This window comes from Pterocles gutturalis, unplaced genomic scaffold (assembly GCF_000699245.1).
Source record: "Pterocles gutturalis isolate BGI_N339 unplaced genomic scaffold, ASM69924v1 scaffold24674, whole genome shotgun sequence".
NCBI classification, from domain to species: domain Eukaryota; kingdom Metazoa; phylum Chordata; class Aves; order Pterocliformes; family Pteroclidae; genus Pterocles; species Pterocles gutturalis.
Window position 1 is genome coordinate 24200 of NW_010136457.1, and position 11621 is coordinate 35820.

Consider the following 11621-nt stretch of genomic DNA (forward strand, 5'->3'; position numbering starts at 1 on the left):
ACGGGAAGCGATCGTTGAGTTAGCAGCCAGCACAAAGGATTAGTCGAAGCGGTGTCTGAAGCCCCTTAACTACGAGAGCGCACCGCAGCTCTGCGTCGGCTCTTGCGTTTGGAGCAGCACAAAGCTGTTCCCCTTGAAGTCAGGCAGAAGCGTCCATCCTCGCGCTAAGCGGATCAGGGAGGAATTGGTTTTGGACTGTTGGGAGAACAGACGGCCCACAGGGAGCCGGGGCTATTTACAACTTCCAAATGCTGCGGGAAATTAGCAGTAGCTCTTCCATGTGGTTATGGGCTTGCTTTGACAGTACCCGCAGGGCGATTTGCTGTTATCACCAGGCAAGTCTCATTACACCACTTATTGGAATAGGCATTTTGGGTCTGCCTGGCGGGTGCGGGACCTCCATCTCTGAAATGTCCATGTGTTGACAGCAGTTGGGCGGCTTCGGGAAGCGCTGGTGCTTGGCTTCACCTGGGGTTTGCTCGAGGATGCAGTTTCCTACTGATCTGATGCATCTCTGGGTTTCTTTCCTTCCTGTAGGATGAACAGGCGATCGTTCCTCGGAACCTGGGTGGCCCTTTTGGTGATAACTGCGCGGCAGCGAGGTGAGTATCTCCCGCTCGGGTGCTGGGATGCTGACCACTCATCAGCTGTGCTGGGAAAGCAGTCACCTCGGAGCAGTGCGATGCCCAGGGTCCCCAGAATGACAAAGAGCCTGGAAAACAGACCCAGCCCCTTGGCTGGAGCACAGACAAGAACCAGGGTGAACTTAGTGTTTTCTAGGGGGAGGGAGGGAGGGACCGCCAATTTTAAGGGTAAGCGCTAAGCTTACAAGGGAGATCGGTGCGCCCTACTAAGCACAGGTGCCAGTTTTGCACAAGTGACAGCTTACCTTGCGGGAGATGGATCGGCAGGCTGCACACATGGCCCTCGCTTCATTGAGAGCAATGAAGCAACGACAGTTTATATTAAACGAGGAGCTGGCACGCTGCGCTGAATAGGAAGCTGGCAAAGCGGGCAGGATACGCAGGGCACAGAAGTTGCTGAGCTCGGTGAACGTTTTATGTACGTGTGCTTATATCATATATATGGCAGTGTGTGCGCCCGTGGGGCGTTCCAGAGGTTGCGATGGTCCGGCCAGTCACTACAAAGTAGAGTTTGAACAATTTCTGGTGTTAGGACTGCTGAGCAGGCTGACCAATCTACGTCCAGTAAAGAGCAAACTGGGTGAGCGATAGCAGCAAAACGTCACGGTTTGTGGGTAGTGAGGTTCCCCTGGGGCGCACATGGAGGATATCCGACGGCAGACGTGGAGGTGCTAAAGAAGCTGGCATCGAGACATTTTTGCTGAGTTTCCTGTTTAAAAAAGAAGTAAAATCTGTGTCTCATAGCTATGTCTCAGCTGTAATAACTCGTCAGGTGTGTAACAGCTGTGAAATGACTTTTTTTACTACCTAGGAGCTAGGAGTTCTGCTGCAGCTCTTTGGATATATCTATGAAACCAGGCTTGTGGCTCGGACACTGTCACACGCCACCTCCCTTTATGTCCAGTGGGGCATTTGGGCCAGACACATGTCTTAGGAAGCCAGGATGCCAGTGGGATATGCCAGGCTTCCCCTTGTGTCCTTTTCCCAGAGGAAAGGTGGACCAGCTGAGCCTGTGAAGAAGGGTCAGACAGCAACTCTCCCCACTCCCAGGCAGTTTCAAGCAGGGAGCATCCTCAGGGTGGTCAGGAGAGAGCATCCCCAGCTTGGGCAACACCGAGAGCCCCTCCTGCATCCGTAACAGGAGGGCACAGAGCAAACTCTCCTCGGCTGGAGGCCCCTGAGCAGCACGGGGTAGGGCCTAGGAACTAAAAGCATGTCCTGAATCTGGGCAAACAGAGCCGGGATTGTTCAGAGCCCAGAGCCTCGCGTCGGCCAAGATTGAATGTCGTGAGGACAGGGTGCTGCTTTTCTACATCCAAGAGGGGAGGAGGGGGAGCAAAAAAAAACAAAACAAAAAAAAAAAAACCTCAGGAAAATCCCCCTTTGCTCTGTGAGGAGCCTCACCAGTAGCTAACTGGAAGAAACAGGGCATGAGGTGAGGGCAGAGATCTGTCAGGGGCTGAAACGGGAAAGGATGTGTGCCCTAGGGCCAGAAGTGCCTGCCTGAGACTCAAGCCGATAGATTTTAGTCTGGTAGGAAGCGACAAGCTTTCCGGTGCTGTTTTCCTTGGAGGCTGTGATGCAGAATATGGCATCGTGGCCAAATACCGGTTTGGCTTGTCCCTCTTAACCTGCCACCTCAAGTGCACAGCACAGTTCACCCCCACCCCAAAGCCTCCCATGGCTTAGGTGCGCGCTGGTGGCCAGCAGACCTTCAGCATTCCCGGTGCGTCCGCACTGAGGAAGGAGGTGAGGGCAAGGCAGCTATTTCACCCTTCACAGGGTGTCAAAATTTGTGGATAAGCAACCCCAGGGTCCCTGCCTTGTCCTCTCTGAAGTCAGGACTGGTCCTGACATTGCCGTAAGGACTCTCTTCTCCCATTCCTTCCAGCTCACGTCATGGCGAGTCTGTATCCGTTCTGGCAGAATGACACGAAAACGCCCAAAGTTGATGATGGAAGCTCTCCTGAGATCAAGATCTCTATCCCATTCATCTTTTTCGGAGTCCCGTACAGAAGTATTTATGTAAGTGGAGAAGCAGACCGTCCCTTTATTCTTTTCTTTGCCATTAGCAGCTGCGTTTTAAACACACTCTCCCCATTGTCAGGAATTGGAAGATTTATTAGCACCTAACTGACAGGTTCTTAGATTTCATGAGCTGATAGGTTTTATGATTAAGAAAGTCAAAGGTATATTTAATGGGCTAATGTTCATGGGGAAGGAATGTAAAAGGCAATAAATTGTCTTTGTAGGTGATTAAATGGTACAGCAAAGCTAAGGCCTTGACACAAGGAACATTATTCCTGTTACAAGACAAGAAACAAGAACATGCAGAGACCCACAAGGGAAAAAAAGGGACAAGGGTTTGGACCTGTATGTGGGTGTCCAAGACAAGGACTTGCTACCTGCAAAGGTTTGCTCCAATGAAAGTGGGTCTGTTTGCACAGGTCAACAACAACGGCGTGATTTCCTTCAACGCGCTCGTCAGCCAGTTCACGCCAGAGGCCTTCCCCCTGATCGACGGCCGGGCCTTCGTCGCGCCCTTCTGGGCGGACGTACACAATGGCATCCGGGGAGAAATCTACTACAGGGAGAGCAGGGACCCCGAGCTGCTGAGGAGAGCCTCCAAAGACATCCGCAAGCACTTCAGAGACATGTCCTCTTTCTCTGCCGTCTGGATCTTCATCGTCACCTGGGAGGAAGTCACCTTCTATGGAGGAAGCAGCACAACTCCAGTAAGAGTGATCACCTTCTTGATGGGTGGTGTTGGATGGTTGAGTGTATGTCCATGTCTATATATTCTGTATATATTTTTGTCTTTGTGCCTAAACCTGAGTGAATCCCTTCGTGCCCCTGCTCATCAGTTCCCTTTTGGGCAGAGGAGCACCATGGTCAGGGCAGGGACAGTGGTGTGATGTTTTTTAGGGCATGAATGGATTTTAAATATCTGGTTAAGATGTGAGCTGTGACAGCAGCTGACTTGGGGAGGTCCATGCTGGACCGCTGACACATTGCCCACGTGGAAGCTTGGGGCGCAGATAGGAAGCTATTTTTTGGGGAAAGGGTTGCTTAGGATTAGCCTGTGTACTGTGAGTGCCAAAAGCTAGCTTCTTTTGTCTCAAGGAGTTGGCTCTGATAAACAGCTCAGCTCTTTTCCATTTGTTAGAGAGGCTTGAGATTTAATGCATATTTTTTTGCCAGTCCTGGCAGCACTTGCAGAAAAAAAAATACATATATATATATATTTGCAGACAGCAAGCAATATAGAGACTCGTGTATTGCCTGAAGAATTACATTTGCAATACAATGCAATTTATTTTGTTAGAGAACAGCCTTTCCGTTCAATAGCGGCCAGGGCCCAGGGTTGGCGTGTGGAATAGCACAGTGCAACTTAAGCAGGAAATTCATCGCAATGCAGAAAAGCTGCAGAAAACAATTTTGTGACTGTGGCCTTGGGGACGCTGCAGTTATTGTCTCTTGATGACACCCGAGCAAATGGGTTCAGTTTCTGAGAATCTTGTTAGATGGCCAGGGTGCTCAATGCACGTTTGGCTGTGAGCATCACACAGGGAAATGTCTGTGGTTCATGTAAGTGCTGCTAACGAGGAGCCATCTCAAACCTCCCGGCACCAGGTCAGCCCCGCCACCCTCCAAGAGGCACCTGACCGGAGCGGGGTTTGTTGCTCCATCAGAGAGCTGCTGTTGCACTTCTCGCTCTCCCTGACAGCTCGTACAGGCTGCTTTCCCTCTGCTTTCTAGATTTCTCATTCTCACGGTCGTGGGCAAAGTCTTGGCAAAGGCGAGCGAGTGTGCCAGGCTTTTTTTCCCCACTTGCCCCAATGTGAACTGTGCCATTTGCAGCTCTGCCCACACTTCTCGCTCTCCCTGACAGCTCGTACAGGCTGCTTTCCCTCTGCTTTCTAGATTTCTCATGGCAGAAACCTAATGCTCCCTGGAAGTGACATCCCTCATGTCATGCAAGTAGTGAGTGCAGCCCTGGGGTCCCCTGCTCAAGCTTCAGGCGTTGGTGCTCACCTCAGCACCACTAATCAAACTAGGGGGTTTGTTGTAAGGGAAGGTGAGTTATGGGATGGTTCAATTGCTGTGCTTTCCCGTATCACCTGAGAGTTGTTTCTGTGGCTGTTGTTTGCAGTGCCCAGTAGCTGGGCTGCTAGTGTTGCCCCGGGCTGTAGTCTGCAGTGCCCAGTAGCTGGGCTGCTAGTGTTGCCCCTGGATAATTAAAGGAGGGGCAGCTCACACTTTGTCCCCTGCTAGAAGCCTGCTTGCTCGGAGGCAGGAGGAGCAGTGGTTTGTCCTGGCACACAGCCGTCTAGGACGGCAGGGATGGGAAGGGCAGGAGAATGCAGAAAGCTGAGACAAGGGATTGACTGTTGGTGCCCAGTGACAACCTTTGCGGCAGGATCTGCATAGATAGAGGGGAGAGGCCTCTTCTGTCTTTCTGTGCAACTGTAAAAGGGAAGATCTCGGGGCTGTGCTGCCCTTGCTGGCTGGCAGAGTGTGCCCTTTGCACCTGGGGGGTGTATCTGGAGTTTGGGGTCTGGAAATGCAGAGTCATTTCAAGTGAAAGGAGCAGTGGATTTAGCAGGTAGCGAGGGGATTTGGCAGCCAAGCAAAGCACGTAATATGCATGGCTGACTTGGATGTAATCCACCGTTAGGAGTATTGTAGGATATGAATGTGGAAGGGAACTGGGTAAGATAACGCAGGGAGAAATAAAGCTAAGATAGGGTAATGGAAGATAACAGGTCATAGCAACCTGAATCCTGCCGATTGCTTTTTCCCCGCGAGCTTATTCTCATGCTGCCATCTATTGGCATTGAATTGGATCAGAGATGGTCTTGTTGTCCTCCCAAGTGGAGGTTGCAGCAGGGATCGGAGCTGGTGGAGCTGCACCAGTGAGTGCGAGCATATTTCTGGTCTTGTTTGGCTTCTGCCACTCTTCACCGTGAGGCTCCCATGTCTCGCCCGGGTCAGAGATGAAGGTGGCAGAAGGGTAGGCAAGCAGTGTGAGAAATGCAGTATCACCTTGTGAATGTGCTCATGTTTTTCAACAGGTGAACACGTTCCAAGCTGTCCTTATCACAGACGGAGTGTCATCTTTTGCCATATTTAACTACCACGAAATCAGCTGGACCACGGGGACAGCCAGCGGAGGGGACCCCCTGACCGGTCTCGGTGGGGTGATGGCCCAGGTGAGGCTCTCGCTCCCATATCCCCATCTCTGTTGAGCTCTTGGGTGGCTGCGCGTAGCTTTTCCAACGTGTCAGTGCTCACTCATGCCAGGAGTTATTGCGGTGGAAAAATGCAACATTGCTTTCCCATAGCAAAGATGTGTGATGAAACTGGCTCTCTCTCTGTTTCAGGCTGGCTTCAATGGTGGAAATATCACCAACTTCTTTAGCATCCCGGGCTCCAGGACCCCAGACATAGTCAATATTGAAGAAACAACCAACGTTAACATCCCTGGGCGCTGGGCTTTCAAAATAGATGGCAGAGAAATAGATCCGGCCAATGGCTGCAGCCTGAGAGGTAAGGGGGAAATTAATTTTTTTCAAGTTTTGGGGTGCAGTGCAGCAAAAACTTAATGATGTTGGGATGCTGGCAGAGAGGTGACCAAGTGCTCTGGGCTGTTGCGTGATTTGTCTTTTTGCCAAGGCAAAGCTGCAGCTGCAGAGACAGAAACACGCCAGTGGGCTTTGGGTCCCGTGCACATCTCCAAGTTGCTGCATGCAGTGCAAAGTCATCACCCGACTTCCAGCGATGATTGTCAGCCTGCCCATGGCAAAAGACTAAAGTCTTGAAGAGTGGACAGAGACGTTTGTAATTTCTGTCAGTGTGGGCACGTCTTGTTCAGCGGGGGAGCAGCAGCGTATGTGAAGAAGCCATCGTCAGCTGTTGTTTTCCTTTTGTCCTGGCTGGCGTTGCCTCTCCTGGGGATGTCAGCTCGCTCCTGGATGGCCAGACCCAGGCTGCAAGGAGTATTTGCAGCATCAGTGTGGATGAGGTCTGATTTGTCAGCTCAGAGAAAACTGAGAGGGGCCCATAAACACGCAGGAGTCTGCTCTGCTCTTGGTGTTGTTTTCAGCCACCAGTGAGCAAAATTGTCATCTGTGCTAGGTTTCATTTGTTCCTGGGATTTTAGTAGCATGGTGTTGCTGTGAGCCTCCATTTCTGTGGCCCAGAAGCAGAACCCTAACCCAAAATCAAGGGCAGACAGGGCTCGAGTGTTTTTCCTGAACCCAGGACAAGGAGGAAAGGCAGGTTTTCCAGGCAGGACAATGCCATGCCCCTGCACCAGTTAGAGTGTCTGTGCATGTGTCACTGACAGTGTGGGGATAGAAAGAGATTACTAAATGTACCCAGCGACTGCACAGGGACTCTGCTGCAGAGAGATTATTGCATTACCATTTGACAAATAAAACTGTCAGGAGCATCCCTGCGCTCCAGGAGTCTTTCTAGCAAGAGAGAATTGTCATTTGCTGACGGACGCTGGAGATGTCACCACTCTGAGACATGTGGCTTCTTTATGTCCTGGTTTAGGACAGCAGAGGTTTTGGGTCCAACTGCTCCTGCCACTTCCAGCTGCTGACCCCAGGAAGAAAGACTGGGCTTTGCAAAGGGGCTGATCTCGGCTTTGCAGGTGATGAGGGCAGCGTGGGTAGATCCTGCCACTGGGTTTGCATTTCTCAGTGGACAGCCAGCTGCCCTCCACGAGAGGATGCAGCAGAAGGTATCGGAGGCAGGGGAACCTGCTGTGCCTAACATCGCTTGTTTGCCCAAATCCCCTGCACCAGGACAGTTGGTGTGGCAGCCCTTGCAAGTGGGTCTGGCTAAGAGGAGATGTTGTTGGTTGCAGGGAAGTGGAAAATAGCTTTTTTTGTAGGAGGCAGGGAAGAGAACAAAAAGTTTAGGAGAGGTAAATTCAGGCAGCATGCATGGTGGAAGCTGCATGTGTGAGAAGTGTGAAAGACGGCCAGATGGAGGAGAGGGAAACTCTCACGGGTATTTGCCACCCTTGTTCTCTCGTCTTCTCTCTGCCTCTCACGTCTCTCACCACAAAAACCTGCCTCCCTTTACAGTACTGCCGTGTAACAAGTCTGCTCAGTCTATTGCTGTGTGATCACTCATCGTTTCCATCGTCACTGGTGTATGGTGTGGAAGTTACTTATCAACAGCTCTTTGGTTTCATAAGTACTGTGAGTGCTTTCTGAATGGGAGTGAATTGCCTCTGGGCTGCTGATGGCAGAGTCGCTCTTCGACCCGCAAAGTTGTGTCAATGGAGGAATTGCAAAGATGGTGACAAAGCTGAAGGATGGCACAAATACAGCAACAGCACTAGAAACGCCCTCCAAAAGGTGCAAGCTTTACCAGGGGACTTCCCCTTTGAGAAAATTGCACTAACAGCTCTTGTGTCCCACGATACTAAGGTGGAACGAGACTGGTGCATGTCCAAACCAGAAGAAATAGCCTTCAAGTTAGCCAGTCTGCATGGTGTGGCACTGATCCCAGATTCATAACAGTGCTCGCACCATCTGATGGGCTTGCAGCGCAGGGAGGACTTGAACAGGACGCACCGTACATTGAAAACAACGCTTGCGATTGCAGTGCTTTGCTGAGTAGTTCCTGCCGTGAGTCTGCGCAAAGAAAGGAGCCGAGAAGCCCAGCAGCAGGATGCTTTGGTGGTGGTCTCGATCGTAGGGCTGGCAGGCTCCTCCAAGGATGGATGCGGAGCAGTTAGAGTGTGTTCCTCTGTTTAGAGAAGTGATGTAGCATGGGTTTTCCCCTTTCTGTCTTTCTAGGACAGTTTCTCCGTCAAGGGGAGATCTTCTGGGACAGTGCCAACTGCACGACCAAGTGCCGCTGCTTGGACTTCAACAATGAGATCTTCTGCCAGGACATGGCTTGCGGCCCCTATGAAGCGTGCGAGCCGAAGACCAAGTTCTTCCAGTGCGTGCCGGTGGAGAGCAGCACCTGCGTGGTGTTTGGAGATCCACATTACCACACCTTCGATGGCTTCCTCTTTCACTTCCAGGGTTCCTGCTCCTACCTCCTTGCCAGGCAGTGCTGGCCAGGCTCCCAGCTGCCCTACTTCAACGTGGAGGCCAAGAACGAGAACCGAGGCGGCTCCTCCGTCTCCTGGCTGAGGGATATTTTTGTGGAGGTCTACTCGCACAAGATTGTCCTTCCCAAAGGCAGCTTTGGGAAAGTGAAGGTAAGAGCCCCACTGAAAGGGGAGAACTTGCTGGGTCGGCTCCTCCAAGGCTGTAGTGAGACTGTGGCGGCAGCCTGGGGAGCATGGGATGGTGCTTCTGGGCCCCGTGCATCCCTTGGGGAACAGGCATGGTGGCAAATGCCTGTGGCTTACTGACAACTGTCCTTCTGTGCACGTCCCTAACCCAAAGACCCTTAGTGAGACCATGGTGGCAGCCTGGGGAGCGTGGGATGGTGCTTCTGGGCCCCGTGCATCTCTTGGGGAACAGGCGTGGGGAACAGGCATGGTGGCAAATGCCTGTGGCTTACTGACAACTGTCCTTCTGTGCACGTCCCTAACCCAAAGACCCTGTAACGGGGCTGTACAGCTCAGTTCTCTGGTGTTGTTCCCTCAGGTGGATGACTTGGTGGTTTCCCTACCCATCTCTCTGGAACTGGGTGCAATAAAACTCTACCAAAGCGGCTTGTCCACAGCCCTGGAGACCGACTTTGGCCTGCTCGTAACCTACGATGGACAACACTATGCCTCAGTCTCTGTTCCGGGCACATACATCAATGCCACGTGTGGTCTGTGTGGGAATTACAACAAAGATCCCGAGGACGATACCCTGCGCTCAGACGGGAGGTTGGCCGTGTCCGTGCCGGACCTGGGCGAGAGCTGGCGAGTGCCGCACCCCGAGCGGAGATGCTCGCCTGGCTGCTTGGACAACTGCAGCATCTGCGACGCTGCCACCGAGTCTCTCTACTTCTCTTCCGAATACTGCGGCTTCATCAACAAGAGCGGTGGGCCGCTGTGGGAGTGCAGCGCTGTCATGGACCCCACCGCCTTCATCCACAGCTGCGTCTACGACCTCTGCAGTGCACGGGATAACGGCACCGGGCTGTGCCAAGCCATCCAGGCGTATGCCACAGTGTGCCAGGCCCTGGGCATCTCGGTGGGAGAGTGGCGTGCCCAGACAGGATGCGGTAAGTATTTGCATGCTTCTGGCTAGACCCTGCCCTTTTCTGGAGGAGGGGAGTGATTTCAGGGGTCTGCCCATGTGCCCAGCAGCGTGTGAGACGAGGGGGGAGAAATCCAGGGGAGGGAGTCGGATGGGAGCTGATCAGTCCTTCCTCTCTGTGGCATCAGACTCTTGCACCAGCAAAAAGTTGGGCATGAGGCAGGAGCTCTGCATTGCTCTGGAGGCAGTCGGCTGCTGTGATGAGACGGAGGCTGGACTGGTACAGGGACTGACCAACAGCACACTTCTTGGCCCACTCTCCTCACTTGCAGCATAAAATAGCTGCAGGCAGCCGAATGGCTCTGGGGCTGGTCAGGAGAAGCTATTGCCAGCACGAGCAGCATGGCTGGGGAGACGCAGGAGGGAAATGGAGGGGTCAATTCTGCCATCAGGCGGGGCTCCCAGTCACTCTGTGTTGTGTCTGTTGTGGGTCAATGAGAAAGCAGTAACTGCCCCAAAGCATGCTGTAATGTGCCTTCTGTTGTCTGTGTCCCCTCTGCACCCACAGCGACAGCCGTGCGGTGCCCGGAGCTCAGCCACTACTCGGTGTGTGCCAGCAGCTGCCCTGCCACGTGCTCAGACCTCACGGCCCCGCTGGCCTGCTCCTCCCCATGCACCGAGGGCTGTGAGTGCAACGAGGGCCACGTCCTCAGCACAGATCGCTGCGTCCCTGTCCAGAAGTGTGGCTGCGATGTGGACGGCCGGTATTACACCATTGGGGAGTCTTTCTGGGCAACGGCGGACTGCACGGTGCAGTGCGAGTGTGAGGACGGCGGGGAGGCCAGGTGCTTTAACACCACCTGCCCCGAAGGAGAGGTCTGCACCATTGAGAAAGGCTACCGGGGCTGCTACCCCAAGCGGGAGAGCCTGTGCTTGGTGGGACAGAACCAGGTGCTGCAGACGTTTGATGGCGTTGCCTTCCCCTATCCGCTGGAGCACTCCTACACACTGCTGAAAACCTGCCCAGAGAGACTGGACTTCATCGAGGTGGACATCAGCCAAAAGAAGCCTGGATCCGCTCCCAATGGGCCGCGTGTCGTGCGGATCCAGGCGGTCGGCCAAGAGGTGAAGATAGGAGGTGCCAGCCTGTCGGAGATCAAGGTAAAGGTGCTGCCATCAGGGCGGCCAGGAAGCGTTTAGCATACGCAGTGTGGTGCAGCTGGCAGACAGGAATGTCTGTGCAATGTCACATTGCCTTCCCTGAAGCATCTCCATCTGCTTGTTACTTGCAGGTGAATGGTTACGATGTGGAGCTGCCCTATTTCCACCCTTCTGGCCGCCTGGAAATCTACCGTAGCAGCAACGGCACTGTGATGGAGTCGGAGGGGCTCCTGGCTGTCAGCTACTACAATTCGGGGCTCCTGGAGATCCGCCTCTCCACCGCCTACTTCAACTGCACTGGGGGCCTGTGTGGCTTCTTCAACAGCAATGCCAGCGATGAATTCTGCTTGCCCAACGGCAAGTGCACAGACAACCTGGAGCTCTTCCTGGAGAGCTGGACCACTTTTGATGAGATCTGCAATGGGGAGTGCGGGGACCTCCTCAAGGCTTGTAACAACGACTCGGAGCTGCTCAAGTCCTACAGGAGCCGCTCCAACTGCGGCATCATCAACGACCCCACCAACAGCTCGTTCCTGGAGTGCCACGGCGTGGTCAATGTCTCAGCCTACTACAGGACATGTCTTTTCCGCCTATGCCAGAGCGGGGGCAACCGGTCGGAGCTGTGCGACTCAGTGGCACGTTA

General features: G+C 53.3%; 1 protein-coding gene across 1 annotated transcript in view; it reads left to right on the forward strand.

The window, feature by feature from the left end:
• Window positions 1–538: 538 nt before the first annotated feature.
• The window catches only part of TECTA (tectorin alpha), a 21298-nt gene continuing 10215 nt past the window's right edge, over window positions 539–11621 (forward strand). Inside the window, 9 exon segments of the mRNA XM_010082322.1 lie at window positions 539–602; window positions 2536–2669; window positions 3092–3379; window positions 5720–5857; window positions 6029–6194; window positions 8465–8877; window positions 9272–9842; window positions 10386–10978; window positions 11110–11617. Of these exon segments, the coding sequence (XP_010080624.1) occupies window positions 539–602; window positions 2536–2669; window positions 3092–3379; window positions 5720–5857; window positions 6029–6194; window positions 8465–8877; window positions 9272–9842; window positions 10386–10978; window positions 11110–11617 (2875 nt within the window).